At 44.1% G+C, this 17,073-nt stretch overlaps 1 protein-coding gene across 1 annotated transcript in view; it reads left to right on the top strand.

The window, feature by feature from the left end:
* KLF5 (Kruppel like factor 5) overlaps positions 1–17,073 on the top strand; it is a 33,005-nt gene that overhangs the window by 2,759 nt on the left and 13,173 nt on the right. Inside the window, exons 2-3 of the mRNA XM_033147974.1 lie at positions 1,412–2,279; positions 4,251–4,310. Coding sequence (XP_033003865.1) covers positions 1,412–2,279; positions 4,251–4,310 — 928 coding nt within the window. The remainder of the gene's footprint in view (positions 1–1,411; positions 2,280–4,250; positions 4,311–17,073) is intronic.

Here is a 17,073-nt window from a genome sequence, read left to right as displayed (position 1 = left end):
TAAGTGCCTACTTTTCACTGAGGTGGTATAACACAGTCCCTGGGCTGTAGTATTTCAGACTGCAGATGGGGGCTCTCATGCTCGAAGACCCCCCCTGCCCCAATACAAACCCTTCCCTTGCACATAGAAGCCTTGCAAATGGGAGAGTTTGGGTGCCAGCACAATCTTGCACAGGGGAAGTGTTCTCATCTTGTGAGCTGCCCCCTGCAATGTGAAGTGGTACAGCCACCCACCCACAACTTTCCTAGATGATGGCTGTTACACGGAAATAGCTTTGTTCCTTTTGGGAACAGACGCAAGTCTTTATGTTTGTTCTTCTGGGATTGGTTTTCCAAACCGTGAGATTGGAGGCTCCTAATTAACTTGTCCCAGCGCATTTGCACACACCGCTGTTCTCATCCTGCAGGTGTGGTAGTTGGAGGGGGGGGAATCAAAATGGAAAGCGAAGCTGCTTCCAATCGCCTCATAAGGGCCCAGGCAAAAAAGTTTTACAAGGATGCAGTCAGGTCAATGTTTTTCACATCTGCTGCAGTCTCTCGTTTCCCTCCATACAACTGCACATTTGAATTTCTTCAAACTCTTGAGTCTCTTAAGAGGCTAATTTTTAATTAGCCAAACTGAGTACAGGATTTGCGTGCAGGAAAGCACGTATTAAAACTGCACCACCCAACTTTTAATTGCAGTCATGATAACAAGAGATAGTTGATAAAAATCTAAACGCTTTTTAGTGGAATTGCCTTATTGTAGTCAGGAAGTCCTGAAGAGTGAGAACAGCATTTTATTAAACGTTGTAATTTGAACTTCTGGTGCCAAAGCTTTTGTTACCTGTTTGTATTCCCCCCCCCCCATATTTCCCCCTTCAACCTGCTATTTCTACTCTTCTCTTTAAGTAGTTACTGTGAAAAATACAACTGATACGATCCAGCCAAAGTTCTAATCCCCACTAATTTCAAAGAGAGACAGTTAATGCCCAACCTTAAATTGCTTCTGTTTTTTCCAATAGGACATAAGAATTTGATTTTGTCTGGGTTGTGTGCTGGGATTTTGAATGGCAACATTTCGCTTTTTAACGGATCAATGCTTTTTGTTGGTTTGTTTTGGGGAACGGCCCTGTTAGGTTTTCAGTACCAGGACTTGTAAAGAATGGTAAAGTTGGAAGGGACCCTGAGGAACATTCTAGTCCAACAGCCTGCAGTGCAGGAATATGCAACTGTCTCACACGGGGATCAAACCAGCAACCTTTGTGTTATCAGTACCACACTCTAACCAGCTGAGCTATCCAGACCTAAACCTGTAATATACGAAAGGAGAATAGATGAAAGTGCCATTGGTCAGGTTATCTCTTTTTAGGAGCGCTCTCTTGTACAGTATAGTATGGCTAATTTTTTTTTTTAATCTTCTTGTTCTTCAGGCCCGATGTGAAATGGAGAAATACCTGACACCTCAGCTCCCTCCTGCCCCGGTTCTCCCTGAGCATAAAAAGTACCGCCGAGAGAGTGCCTCCGTGGTCGATCAGTTCTTCACCAACAGTGAAGGGGTGCCTTACAGCGTCAACATGAACATCTACCTTCCTGATATCACACAGCTGCGGACGGGCTTGTACAAATCGCAGAGGCCCCCGGTGACCCACATCAAGACGGAGCCCGTGACAGCCTTCAGCCACCAGAGTGAAACTGTTGCTCCTGTCCCCAACCCCACACAGGCGCTCCCTGAGTTCACGAGCATCTTCAGCCCCCACCAGACACCCGACGTGAACAACCTCTTCATCAAGCAGGAGCTTCCCACTCCAGATATCCACGTCTCCGTGCCCCAACAAGGCCAGCTGTATCAGCTCCTGAGCTCTCCCGATTTAGACATGCCCAACCCGACTACGCAAGCTGCGGTGATGGACTCCTTCAGCAACGTCTCCATGTCCTCGGCCATGGCGGGCCTTAACACCCTGTCCTCCGCTATGCCGCAGGCGGCCATGAAGCAGTTTCACGCCATGCCCCCTTGCACATACACCATGCCAAACCAGTTTCTCCAGCAACAAGCCACTTACTTCCCGCCTTCCCCCCCAAGCTCGGAGCCTGGCAGCCCAGACAGGCAAGCGGAAATGCTGCAGAATTTGACCCCTCCTCCGTCTTACGCTGCTACGATTGCCTCCAAGATGGCGATCCACAATCCCAGTGTGCCTGCGAACATCCCGATGAATTCGCCGGCCATCCCAGCGCCCAGGTACAACAGGAGGAGTAACCCAGACTTGGAGAAGAGGCGTGTTCATTACTGTGATTATCCTGGTAAGCTGGGAAGGGGGTGGGGAGCACCAGAAGGCTCTCCCTTGACTTCTTCACCGTGGGTTAAAAATATGAACCATTGTCAGCATGGATCAGAGCAAAAATTAAAAACCGAGCAGCTTTCTAGAAACACTTGCCATTGTTCCTTTTGCCCTGTATGGAAACGACAGATGAGCAAACACGGTAGACTACCCAAAAAAGACCAAACCTTTTACAAAAGAGTGGGCCGTGGTGGGGAAATAGGTTTACTTGACTTGGATCTTATGCAAGTGGGGAACTGCATAATTGCCGCCTTCCATGGTGGTTGGGAGGAGGGCAAGATCTAGGCTAGAACTATATGAGGGAGTTATTAGATATGAGGGAGACATTTGCACCAGCACCTGAAGTGTTAACAACCCAGGAACCGTTCTGCCATGTTGGATGTCCTACCAGCAACTGGGCCTTGGACGTAAACCTTGGGTCAGATTCTTGACTAATTTGAACTTGATACACTGCAGCCTTAACCATGACTTCTCAGAAGTAAGTCCTACTCAGTGGGGCTTAACTTCCAAGTACATGGGCTTAGAATGGCAGTTCTAGCGCTGATATGGTAGCCCTCTAGAGGTTGTTGAACCAAAACTCCCACAGTCCTTTGTAATTTTGGCCAGGCTGCCTGGGGCTGATGGAGGCTGAATTCAGGAGCAGTTGGGCATACATCTCACTGGTAGTCAGTGACTGCTGTCTGCTGCCAACTCTTTCCTTCTGCTTTCAGCAGGAAGTCCTATGCATACACGCATGTCTCCTTAAGGAACGTTTTTCTTGGGATCATGTCCCGTTCCACTCCTAGTAGCTGGCATGGCATGCCGTGGTGTGGTGGCACATGAGAGGTGGCACTTAACATTGGCTCTGCTTTCTTTACCATGTAGTGGTTTGAGGGAGAGCTAGGCTGTAGCTGAGAGTTTTAGATACCTTCGGAGACTAGGGCGGGCCCTAAAATGGCATCGGTTTTTCTCGCTTGCTGTAGAGAATCCACACACCTGCAGAATTGTCTTCTGACATGGTGACAACACTTAAGACACTATAGATCAGTGTCTCCCAAACAGTGAGAGCCAGTGTAGTGTAGTGGTTAAGAGCGGTAGACTCGTAATCTGGGGAACCGGGTTCGTGTCTCCACTCCTCCACATGCAGCTGCTGGGTGACCTTGGGCTAGTCACACTTCTCTGAAGTCTCTCAGCCCCACTCACCTCACAGAGTGTTTGTTGTGTGGGAGGAAGGGAAAGGAGAATGTGAGCCGCTTTGAGACTCCTCCAGGTAGTGATAAAGCGGGATATCAAATCCAAACTCTTCTTCTTCTTCTTCTTCTTCTTCTCCCCCCACACTTGGGTCTCCAGCTTTTATTTATTTTTTGGACTACAACTCCTATCATCCCTAGCTAGCACGACCAATGGTCAGGGTTGATAGGAATTGCAGTTCAAAAAAAGCTGGAGACCCAAATTTGGGGAAAACTGCTCTAGAGCTTGATGCTCTTGTACAGCTGGCCATGTAGCACACGCTTGTGTAATTCCTTGCTAGTATAGTTCCTAATACAACAATACACTATACGTTAACTGCTAGGAGTCTTATTTACACGTCGAAAGGTATAGTGTATCAACTCACCGCATATAAGTGAAAGATAAGATGTTGAAAATGGCAGTGAGATTTTGGCGAAATAACAATGCTGTCTGATTAATGGACATGTTTAGGAATATATAGATATTGGCGTTGACATTCTGGGTGTGTCTTGATTGTGCTATTTGTGGGTTTACTGCTATAAACCAGCGTTGGGATCTGCCCTTTTGCTGTTAGCATATCCCACTAACAGCATATTTGCTATGTGACATATGGCAGATTTGAGTAACTTTCTTAAAATATAGTGAGATCAACGTGCTGGTGATGGCGGTGAATGTTAAATGTTTCTACATGAGCCTTAACGTCTCTTCTGTCTTTCTGTCTTAGGTTGCACTAAAGTGTATACGAAATCTTCCCACTTAAAAGCCCACCTGCGAACTCATACTGGTATGTGTTTACTGTGTTTTAAATGTCCTCTAAATATAAGTTGCCCTTCTTTCTTTCTCTGCTTTGCTGGAAGGTTTCATTTGGTTTGCTTCAAGCTGAGAGAGAGTTATAAATCAGCCAAACAGGAGTAGTTAATAAAATGAAAACGGACACTTGTTGAACTTCTTAAAATAAGAGGTTTAATTTGGGCAGTGAATAAATACCCTCTTTGAAGCTCTTATCATTCCATTCTGCACCCCCCTCCCCTCCTTAAACATTTCCCGACAGAATTATGCTGCGATTTGGTTGGAGGGTTCTCTCCCCCTACATTGTGTGCGCGTTTCAGTTTCGTGGACATAAAACGTTGTTTTTCGATCTTGGCTTAAACTATATTAAGGCTGCAGTCCTGTGACACTTACCTGGAATGAAAAACCGGATTGTGCTATAAAACACCGAAATCTCCATACTGTTTCAGTTTGTGAAAAACAAACAAAACCCAAACTACACTGTTGTTTTCTTCCAAGTGGTCCCCAAATGACTGTTGTAACCTACCTGAAAGTAATGGGAGACTCCTCCTCTTAAGACAACTAGTTCTATTTAAATAAGAAGTGTTCTCTGTTTTTTGAAAAAGAGGGAGAGAGAATACATTGTGTTTATTAAACTGAACAAGTTGGTTCTGATGTATATTATTCAAGGCACAGTTAGCTCACTTTTGTGCTTAGCACAGAAGCTTTCATCATGTTGCTTACTAGAGTGACTAACATTATATAGATATCTGAAGAAGTGTGCATGCACATGAAAGCTCATACCAAGAACAAACTTAGTTGGTCTCTAAGGTGCTACTGGAAGGAATTTTTTATTTTATTTTGTTTTGACTATGGTAGACAAACACGGCTACCTACCTGTAACTAGATTATTATTATTATTATTATTTATTTTGCTATCTTGTGTTTTTGGAGTTCTTCCAAGCTGTAGAGTTACTTGAGTATGAGATGACTGTTTAGCATTCCCGGGTCCTGCTGGTTGAACTCATAACATTAACAAAATTCCTTATGCAAATATTTTTAAGTGGTGCATTTGGTGTAGGTTTGTAGCTGGGTCGGTCGTGGAGCCACAGGCCTTGGAATTCAAAAGGTAGCGGGTTCAAGTCCTGGTAGGGCTAGGGGAAATTCCCATCTGAAACCCTGAGGAGCAGCTGTCATTAAGTCTTGACAGTACTGAAAGAGATGGACTAACAGTCCGGCATGATATAAAACAGTGTGAGAGTTCTGATGTTTTCCTGTGTAAAAGTAGACGCACAGCACTTAAAATGAAATGTTTTTTTTAAAAGCGGCCTGGGTGTAGAATAAATGCTTATTCCTGAGCATGCATTTGGAATATGCAGAGTAAACTAAAATTCTACATGCATCAAAGTACTTTTGAATTTTCAAAAGAACATTGCTGTTCAGGGTTTTTTTTTGTGGGGTGTGTGTGGCTAGCTCATGTGCATTGAGATTGTGGTTGAAATGGCCTCTTCATACTTCTAAAATTCAAAAGTATTAAAAAAAAAACCTTAAAAAAAACTGAAGAAAGATCTGAGGCTCATTTCATCTGCAGAACAAGGGCATGGATTCAGCGTTTGCTCATTGTCAAAAGACTGAATTGCCTCCGGGCAAAAGTGTTACTATGGTAATGTGGTTTTGATAAACGAATCTGTTATCTGTTAAAAGAACAGTTGAAAAACAAAACGGAGAAGCAAAAACATGGAAAAGCAATTGTTGTAAGGCAAGAATTCCCAAGCTGCCTGGGAATGTACCCACCCAAAGAGAGTGCCTGCTGCATCTCAGAACCACCAACCTGTTATTGCCTCCTTGCAAGCCATCCTTTGCTTGGAGTGGTCAATTTCTGCTGCACTGAGTATCTCTGACCGACTCAGTTGCTTCCAGTAGCAAGGCAGAACAGAATTGCCCTCCCGTGGGAGAAACACTCCTTGTATATCTCTGCATGAGTTTGGTTCCTTCTACTTGAAGGGCACACCCAAACGAGTGACTTCTGCAGAAATGTGGGCGCAGGTAATCTCCTCCTTAACTTGCACATTTCATTCAGAAAAGAGTGTGCCTCAGCTATTCCAAGAAGCTGCTTCTTCCTAATCCAGACCACCTAGCCATAGCTGTCAACTTTTCCCTTTTCTTGCGAGGAATCCTATTTGGAACAAGGGAATTTCCCTTTAAAAAAGGGAAAAGTTGACAGCTATGCACCTAGCTCCCAGTGAGGGTCAGCAGCTTCCAGGGTCTTCAGATGGGGTTCAGGGGGTGTGTGTGGGGGGAAATCCCTCACAGCCCCGCCAGGAGATTCCTGGGACTGAACCGGGGACATTTGCGTGCAAAGCATATATTCTGCCACTGAGCCTACAGACCTCTTCCGTAAAATGATGTTTGGGAAGTGCTGTTCTAAGGTTTGTGCACATGGGAGAAGAAGATAAGTAGAAAGTTGACTTCTACAATAAAAAAAGCAGAAACCCCCGCCGTTTGTGTTTCTCCATTTAAACCAGTTGCACGTTGTGTATGCCACGAATTCATACTCTTCGGCAGAATAGCCACCAGGCCTCTGCTAATCCAAGATTTAGCATCGGTTCTCGAAGGCTAAATTTAGCACCCAGTAGCTTTCAAGTTATTTTAGCTTGAAAATTGTGTAAGCCACCCTGAAACGTGTTGTTTGAAGGGCAGGGTATAAATCTGCAAATAAATAAATGAATGTGACATATGTCACCGCTGCGGCAGTATTTATGAAAAATAATTTATATCCCACTGTTCCTGCTGGAGGCAGTTGTGGAGCTACGTGCATTAAAAGCAGCAAAAACCTCGATGAACAACAATCGCAAAAGTCGAAGCAGCCAAAATTTCCTGGACTGCTTTAACTGCCCTCCTAAAAAAACAACAACCAAAAAACGAAAACCAGACAGAATGACAGTAAAAGACTTAAAGCTAGGAATGTTAAAACAGGTTGTTGTTTTTTTAAAGTCTCTATTTGTGCATTCAATAATGTAAAATATCCTGCTGCATAAATGGAAGGAGACTTGATATTTAAAGTGTTCTATAGCTTACAACAACTTGGTAATTTAAAATCAGCACAGAAACAAGCCTGTTGTGCTCTAAAGATTAACGCATTTATTGTGGTTGGCATAAGTTTTTTGTAGATTAAGAGTCCTGTTCATCACAGGTCAATGACTCTAACAGAAAGAAGTCCACTCTGAATAAAATCTGGTCGTCTTAAGTACATTATATACTTATGCAAGTCAGTGTTGTACTTTGACATGGAGATAATATGTACTAACATTTTGGAGTTTATATATACGTATATGGTGTGCTGTTCAGTGATCATTCGTGGTAAGATAGACTCACTCAACTTGAAATGTATTAAAAACAAAATAAAACTAAGTTTGTTCTTGGTATGAGCTTTCGTGTGCATGCACACTTCTGAAGTGTATTGTTCTTTGAAGGCTTTTTTATGGAAACGTATAAAAAGGTGACTGATTTTTTGGGTGGATCTATTTCCACAAAGCTGCCGAAGTTAATGTCTGGTCGCTGTAATGTGCTGAGTATTCTGAAAGAAGTTTTCCCCAGAAGATTATGGGAGCCCTTTGACAAAAAAAAAAACCTAAACCCCCCAAACAAAACCCATATTAAATTATGAAGCTTATATTTAGCTGTTTCCCTTAAATTCTTTGTACTCGTTTGGCTTAGAAACACCCCTCCCCCCAGAAAAAAAGCTATTTATAAAAACACTGTAGCTTTAATAAATGTAGGTCATGAAATGCATGTTATTAAAGTTTTGTGTGATACTCTTTCCAATCCCCTTAGGGGTTTAACAGACCTGTTTATCTGGCTCAACTTGTTCTGTAGTATCTATGGAGGACCACTGCTTGTTTTCTCTCTCTTTCTTCCTAACAATCCATTTTAACCTGACTCTCATCCACCCCTCTCTGTGATCTGTCACTTTAAAATACAAGAAGCCTGCAGCAGCAATCTTGCTTTTTTTAGAAGTCAAAACAGAGCGTGTGCTTTCTTCCTTTGTATTTGGGAGCCCTGTGCCTTTTCATAGTATTTATTTAGCAACCTGTCTCCACCTGAGCGGCTTTCGGTAGGTTTAATGGCATTCTTTTCAGAGCAAACTTAAAGGCGGCAGCAGTTGGTGAGAGAGGTGCTCAGCTCAGATAGGAGCAAGCTTGCAGGACTTATAAACTGCGAGAAATAAGACAAATGGGCAGGGGACCAAAAAAATAAATAAATGCACAGCTTACATGGGAATGGGAGTGGTAGGAACAGGCTCTGAGACGCAATTGTTGGGCAAATAAGGGTCTAGCACTGCTAACCTTTCCATTTCTTATTACAGGTGGGTAGCCGTGTTGGTCTGCCATAGTCAAAACAAAATAAAATAAAAAATTCCTTCCAGTAGCACCTTAGAGACCAACTAAGTTTGTTCTTGGTATGAGCTTTCGTGTGCATGCACACTTCTTCAGATACCTTTCCATTTCTGTCGCCATGCCTTCTAAGCAGGCTTCATCTGCAGAGATTCGCGGGTGGTTTTTTATCTCCATGCTCACACGTTGGTTTCTGAAGATCACGCAGCTGTTAAAGGCGCTAGAACAGGCCAGCCCTTTTCTCCTGGTCAGTTGGCAACACTCAAAGATTTAAGCAGCGGTGTGACTTTAAAAAAATCTTTTTTTTTAATGGTTTGTTGTAATTTATTTTCTCAGTCCTGAAGTAGTTAACTTGCTCAAAGGTTTGTTGGAATCTACAATTACGGAGAAGGTTCTAAAGTGTGGCAGGGTGCCTATAATGTTGTTCTTGAATCAGCGATACCTGGGTTTGCGTCTCCTCTGAATGATGTCCTTCACTGGGCTACCTTGGCCCAGTCACTATTTCTTGGGCTTAAGGCTGTTGCCCTGTGTATACTGTTTCTCTCCCTCCCCATAAACGCAACAGGACTTATTTCAAAGTAGCCAAAGTAACTGAAAAGGATAACTGCCCTAAGCAGCTAAGGAGGCCTGGTGAAAAGCAAGCCCTGCCCTTATTGTGCTGTAGAAATCTGGGGGTTTAAATCGCCAAAGCTCAAAACCTCAACCTGCCTTGACGCCTGAAAGTGAGCGACAATGGGCTCGCAGAGGCCAGAGGAATTTGGAGAACACAGCCGTACCTTGGAAGTCGACTTCCAAAAGGTTTGGAAACCAAAGCGCAGCTTCTGATTGGCTGCAGGAAGCTGCAGAAGCCCCGTCTGACGTTCAGCTTCCAAAAATAGTTCACAAACCGGGACAGTCACTTCCGGGTTTGCGGCGTTCGGGAGCCAAACGTTCGAGAACTAAGCTGTTCGAAAACCAAGGTACGACTATGGGATCCACAACCTCATTCAACCACTGGCTTGCTGGACACACCTGAACCTGGTCTCTCTAATGCTAATGCCCAGATGCTGCTGGTGACATCTAAATCTAAACCTGATCCTCGCTTTCTACAGCAGGAATGGGGAACTGTGGCCTTTCCATATGCTGTTGGAATCTTAACTCCCATCACCATTGGTGATCACGACTGGGGCCGATTGGATTTGGAGCCAGTGTGGTGTAGTGGTTAAGAACGGTAGACTTGTAATCTGGGGAACCGGGTTTGCGTCTCCGCTCCTCCACATGCAGCTGCTGGGTGACCTTGGGCTAGTCACACTTCTCTGAAGTCTCTCAGCCCCACTAACCTCACAGAGTGTTTGTTGTGGGAGAGGAAGGGAAAGGAGAATGTTAGCCGCTTTGAGACTCCTTCGGGTAGTGATAAAGTGGGATATCAAATCCAAACCTCTTCTTTTTCTTCAATAAAACGACCTTACATGAGGCCACAGGTTGTCATCCCAGCTTCAGAGGGAAATTGGTGCTAAACTACTTTCTCCAAAGCTACAGCACAAGGCTCTCTTTCTCCATTGGCTGTGGGCAATAACTTCAGTTTCATAACTGACGTTACGCAACCCCCGCGACGGTGGACAGAAATCCTTATTATAGGCTGCTGTGCCGTAAACCCTCAACTGGCGTTATTGGCAGGGTGTCTGACCTGAACTTGCTTGCCAGAAGTCAATAAAAGGATTCAAATTGTGTGTGTGTGTTTTCAAAAAATGAATAGTTAACTTTTCTGCCGTAGCATTTGCGCATGAGAGGTTTTATACAAATGCAACTGCAGCTTTCTAAAAAAAAGTCAAGGCGGCACCCCCCCCAATAGTTCTCCAGTGTTTTTGCAAGCACTCGGGTTAATTTCTGTAAAGAAGGTGTATCGGTCAAGTTGCCTGGAGGTTTGTTTGTCTCTCTCTCTCCCTCTTGCTTGCTCTCCCAGGCCTGAACTTTGTCACCCACAAAGCTGTCCCCCAACCACATATTGTGGCCTGCCACCAAATATTCCCTTCCCTGTTCTTGGAGGTTCCAAATAGCCATAAAAAAACAAGAAATTTAGCAAACCTCTCTGGCAAGGATGCATGGTTTGTTCTGTTGCTGGTGCGGCATGAATCGTGCAGCCCTATGTCATCCTGAAACACCCCTGTCCTCCCCAACTCAGATGTGAGAGATATGATATGAAGTCTGCACCTGAGGGTGAGCCATAGTGCACTCAGTGGAGCTTACTTCTGAGTAGACATGCATAGGATTGCACGGTGAACTCCTGTTTTAACGGGCCGAGCAAGCTGCCGTTTGTGTTCCTTAGCTGGTACGGAAGATGTTTTTGAGCAACCTCTGGGTCTTCCTGCGTTGGGAGTTTCTGGGCAGACATGTTCTTCGATCACATGCTTGCCTTGCCATTAATAGTCCTGCACTTAATGCTAGAAACTATTTCATCTATCTATAGATATAGCTTGTATATGCTGCCGGGAAATGGAAGCCCCCTCAGTGCTTCCAACAGAAGTGGCACTCCTGTAACAAGATGCGTACAATCCCCGTCACCAAAGTTTCTAAGGCTTGGCCATCTAAAACCTCTGCCTCTGTCTGCCCCAACTCTAGTATTTGATTTCTCTAGCCAGGCACTCTTAAAAACCTTAGGAGGAAACTGTTGTCTGAGAACCAGTGTAGACGGGAGAGACTATTCACACAGCCTCTAGAATCCAACCTGTTTTTAAAGTTTATTTTTATCACACCGTTCCTTCAACCGGCTCAAGGCAGAGGCCCTTCCTTTCCTCTATTTTATCCTCGTAGGAAGGAGGATCAAATGAGAACAAGTGACTGGCAACTAGAACGCTGATACGCCTCAGTCCAAGTCAGAATCACTTCATAAGTGTTTCAGAAGCTTATACCGTTGCAAGTAGCTCTGTCAAACTCGGGTAAATATCACAGAAGTCTGAGTTTCATGGAGGAAGGCTTTGAATTCAGATATGGCGGGTGTCTAGCCTGCTGCCTGTTGTCCTATCTTGCGGCCAGCCCCAACAGCCTCCTTCCTCCCAAGATTGTTTCTCTGCCCTATAGTTTTCCGCGCTGCAAGAAACGAGGCAGTCGAATGGCGCAGTCATGGCACCTGCTTCTCTCATTGCTGGCTATTTTAACCGAATTTTGCAATTTTTAGTGGTGCTCGCGTGACACATCAGGGGAGGTTGTTGGCGATTGTGGGCTCTCTCCTTTAGAGGGATGGGATGCGAGGAAAACAAACAGATTCAAGATTCCTGCTTTTACCAGGAAGTAAGTTGAGAACAGGGGCAAAAGGTGTTGAATCTGTCAATCTTTTGTAAAAACAAAATAAAAAAATCCTTCCAGTAGAACCTTAGAGACCAACTAAGTTTGTTCTTGGTATGAGCTTTCGTGTGCATGCACACTTCTTCAGATACCTCAAAACAAAATAAAAACTAAAAAAATCCTTCCAGTAGCACCTTAGAGACCATCTAAGTTTGTTCTTGGTATGAGCTTTTGTTCTTGGTTTGTTCTTGGTATCTGAAGAAGTGTGCATGCAAACGAAAGCTCATACCAAGAACAAACTTAGTTGGTCTCTAAGGTGCTACTGGAAGGATTCTTTTATTTTTTATTTTGCTTTGACTATGGCAGACCAACATGGCTGCCTACCTGTAACTGAATCTTTTGTGAAAAACCATCTTTAGTGTGAATGTGCTAAAGAGCCTAATTTCATGAGTTGGGACAAGGAACCTTAAAACATGAGTATGAATTGCCTCTGTCTGTAGCCATGCTTTTCAGTTGTTGGCAGAAATGCAATTTCTATATAGGAGAGGGCCATGCCTTCATTTTAGGTCCCAGTAATAACATACACGTGGACTTCTTGATCGTACAGCTCCTTCCTTGAGGAACGAATATGCATTTCTGAACTACCTCTGATAACTGACGAATAGTATGCAGTACTAGCAGCTCGAACACAAGATGTGTAATGCGAAGTTATATCCCATCACTGTGGATAAGTGTTTGCAGTGCAGTCTTGCTGTTAAAAGATCTCTGCCAACTCACTGGTTCTTACCTGGAAGCCGGACCTCTCCCCTCTCTATTGGCAATTAGTTTGTGTACTTTGGGTGTGGGTAAGGACTTCTCTAGCCTTCTGTCTGTTGCCTCATAAAAAAAAACAGGCTGAAAATGGAGTACGAGTTGAAATAACACCAGGGGAGCACAGGGTGCAACAGGCATGAATGCAGAGTAATTGGGCAACAATGGCAAATGGTTTGGCATCCATGTTTACGAGCTCTATAAACCCATTCCTTCCTTGGGAGAAAAATAGCAGAGCACACATGAGATAGACAGCGTACTTTGTTTTTTTTTATATAAGTGTTTCCTGTGTGGTTGCAGGTTTTTGTTGCCCAAGTTCAGGAGCAGCTGAGCCAAACTAGCTCTCCCCAGAACTTTCGTATGATTCCTAGTGGTTGATCAGATTTTTAATCAAAGCATGGTAAATAATAAATCCCGGCTGCTGGCATGGGTTGGTGCAGTATATGTCAGCCTCTGGACTACTCCCCTAGAAGAAAAAGTGGCTCTCAAGAATTCAGATGCTGACAAACCCCTACGTCTGCTTCAGCTCTTCATTTTATGTCCAGTTATTGCCTTAGAAACCAGTGTGATTAGGGGTAGGAGGCTTAGCGAACTGCTCATGTATCTCATTTTTATTTGCCATCATGGATTTAACTGTGCCAGCACCAACGAGGCTTTTTTTTTTTAGTTCTGACCACCAACAAAATTTTGTTTTTAATTAAATGCCTAATGTCTGCTGAAAGCATGTCACTTGTTCTCTCAGAGGGATTAAGCTTCAGTTCCAGGATATTTGATGCCTGATAAGGAAGACTGTTGCTAGCTGTAAACACGGTTAATTCTGAAAGCAAATGGGGACTGAGTCAGAGGAACCGCCATTATTTGCTTAGACGCTTCTTATTTGTGACAAATTCTGAAGCTTTCGCTTGGGATCCTGTTGTTAGCAGCTCTGCATTCTGAAGCAGATGGACTCCAGCTTCTCCCAGCCCAGTGGTTGTGGATAATGGGAGTTGTGGTCCAATAACCTGGAAAGCCAAAGGCCCACCCAGCCTCCTCATTTGTTCCGAAGCAAATGTTGTAGGCTGCTTGCTTACTGATGGGCAAAGATTTGAAATATTTAGGGCCATCAAATTATAAGTAGCAAAGAGCCTGAAATACTTTTATTAGGATCGGCCAAAATGTCAGCCGTTAGCAAGTTTCCAGGTTCTGCAGAATTCTTCATCAGGCTAGATTGCAAAGAAAATCCACACAGGTCTCTTGTGAGAAAGCAGTCTTTTTATTAGTTAAAATTGATGGAATAGCATTATTTGGTAGGTGGCAGTTATCTTAAAAAAGTTAAGTCTCATCTACATATGATAGAAGATTCTTCCAGTTTAAAAAGTACCCTGTCCTAGACGGCTAAATACATCTAACATGATCTCTGATTGAAAGCACGTCTTGCGTTCAAACTAGACCGGAGTGGGATTTCTCGACTTAACTTTTTATTGTTTTGAACCGAGTGAGTGGTGGTCTCTGAATCTTAACTGTATAAACACTGCCATTGAAAAGGGGGCGGGGGTGTCCAGCCTAAAAGTGCCATCTTTGAAGCGTGAAGTGTGAAAATGGCAGAGCACAGCTGAGCAGCTGTGGAACCCAAACCAAAGACGAGGAAACCTTCTCCCTGTATAACAGAACATATAAATACACATGCCAGATGGTGTGGATTTATTACAGACCCTCTTTTCAAAATTTGACAAGTCTCTTTTGTGTGTTTGAATGCCTGGTGGGAAGAGACTTGCCTCTGCTATACCGTTGGGCTAGGAAGAAATTCTGCCAGTTGGGATTCTCTAATAATCCCAGGCTCTAATAATCCCAGGCTTTCTCTGGGCAAGGACTTCAGAGTGGGACAGTCTTCTCATCGGCAGCTGAGGACAACGTGCCTGTATGCGCTTTTGAGATAACAGAAAGAAACCGTGGGTGGGAATAGGGAACTGGTAAAACATCTCACCAGCTTGGTCCTCATCCAGCTCCTCTTCTGTAAAATGGAGATAATAATCGACTCCAAAAGGATGGACATGCAAAACCCAAAGTGCAAGGGGAGGGGGGGGAGAGAGACTGCTTTCAAATATCTGATCAATTGATGGAGAAGCAGGTGTTTGATTCATGGGGATGGTTTGTCAAGCAGTTGTGCCAACGTTTGGGTTGGCCAATGCGTTTTAGCAGCAGTTTCATCTGCAGACGGTAACAGGGCGTCGCGCCGCCTCCAGCTTTCTGCAAATCGAGCTGCTGTGAGTGGCGTAGGAGCAGGCCTCGCTGACATTTTCTGGTCATTTGGCCACTGTAGGATTTCGAATGAAAGAACTTCAGAGTTCCAGTTGTACTGGGCCACCTGCACAGTAAGACCAAAGTGGTGCTTGCTGAAAGGCCTAACTGGGTTCTGGATGCTCATATCATTGGATAGAGACAGTGTCCTTTAAGTGTTAAGGCTTTATTTATTTTGTGTGTGAAAATACTCTATGGTGTGCTCATTTTGAGACAGTTTAAAATTTTGCCTGCTTCTTGGGGCCTATAAAAGCAAAGGGTCATCGTTGGTTAGAACAGATGGGGTTTTTTAATTTAAAAAAAAAGCTTTGGTTGCTAAAACTATACCTTGCTTAGGTTATATGGTGCAGCAACCTGGGATCGCCCTGATGAAGATGACTTTGATAGAATCCAAAAATAACGTGTGCACTACTTGTGAGTCCCAAAATGTGTACCTGGTGCATTTCTTAGAACCAAAATAGCTCTTCCTCTAAAAAAAAATAGTGTTCATATTTCCATGCTTCTGTATGGGGGCAGGGGAACCTCCCAATATCAGAGCAACATTCAGGAAAACTCCTCCCCTGACGAGACCAGATTGAAGACAATGCCCTCTATATCCTGTTTAATAATAATAATAATATTTATTATTTATACCCCACCCATCTGGCTGGATTTCCACCTAGGAATAGGTTTCTCTATACCAGGGGTGGCCAACTCCCAAGAGACTGCAATCTACTCACAGAGTTAAAAACTGGCAGTGATCTACCCCCTTCTTTGGGGTTCAGGTCAAAGTTGTTTTTTAGGAAGGGCAAAGGCCCATTTTTGGGGGGTTCGGGTCAAAGTTGTAAAGTTTTTTTCAGGGAGGAGGTAAAATGTTGAGCTTTTTTGGGGGGGGGAGCCACAGATGTTCAGCTTCTTTGGGGGGAGCCAATGATCTACTGCAGACATCCAGTGATCTGCCGGTCGATCACGATCTACCTGTTTGACATGCCTGCTCTATACATTTTCAGAGTTTTCCAGGCGAGATGCTCTGTGAACCGCCCTGATTCTCAGAAGTGCAAGCTGATGTGGGCAAGATTCTTGCAGCTTTATATGCACCAGCAGCGAGAAAGTTATGGCTTGCTTTTTGACCCAAAACAATGTTAATTGTCAAGTGCTTCTCTCCCCGCCCCCCCACCCGTTGAATGATTTGGGTTACTGTTTAGAATTTTAAAAGGTTTGTGTGTGTTGTGAGTGAACTGTAAATCGGGTGAAAAGGGATTCCATTCAGGGCTAACTTATTTCTCATAGGCTTCTGTTGTCTTAGTTGTCCAATAACTGCAGTAAATGTTTCTGTTTGCCTCTGTGGGTGTGGACAACCTTGATAAGAAGTGTGTGCAAGACTCCTTTCCCTTGCCTTGTATGCATTGTACTGACTACCTAAGTGTTCGTCAGGTTACTGTAAAAGATTTATCACACTTGTCTCTTGACCTTCCTGTTAAGAATTCAGTTTGGCTTTTGTGGGGGCTATCCCACTTTACAGTTGCAATAACCCTACGAGGCGGATTGTGCCGAGAGATAATGGCATGCCCAAGGCCACTGGGTGCATTTTGTGGCTGAGAAGGGAATTTGAATGAACACTCTTCCCACTATACCACACTGCCTCTCTTTAAGTGGCAGAGTTCCTGTTGCGACGCCTTTCGGTTTATGGCTTTCCATGGCTTCAGGAGTACACTTCAGCCAGGAGAAATATATTGGGAATGTCTTCCTTATGAGAATTACTACCTTAGCACATTAATAGCATGACTGGGATGGAAACGAGAGCTGCAAACTTGTGAGAAGATGCGTCTTCCTGCATCCATTTTGTTACCTTAGAGGAGGCACCCCCAAACTCGGCCCTCCAGATGTTTTGGGACTACAATTCCCATCATCCCTGACCAGTGGTCCTGTCAGCTAGGGATGATGGGAATTGTAGTCCCAAAACATCTGCAGGGCCGAGTTTGGGGATTTAGAGTAGCATCTTGTAAATAAACAGGAAGGCCTTTACCACTTCAGGGGTGGGATGGGGAACCCATGGCC

Source organism: Lacerta agilis, chromosome 4 (assembly GCF_009819535.1).
Source record: "Lacerta agilis isolate rLacAgi1 chromosome 4, rLacAgi1.pri, whole genome shotgun sequence".
In the NCBI taxonomy this organism is placed as follows: Eukaryota; Metazoa; Chordata; class Lepidosauria; order Squamata; family Lacertidae; genus Lacerta; species Lacerta agilis.
Note: the sequence above shows the minus strand (reverse complement) of the source record. Positions and strands in the feature narration are given on the sequence as shown.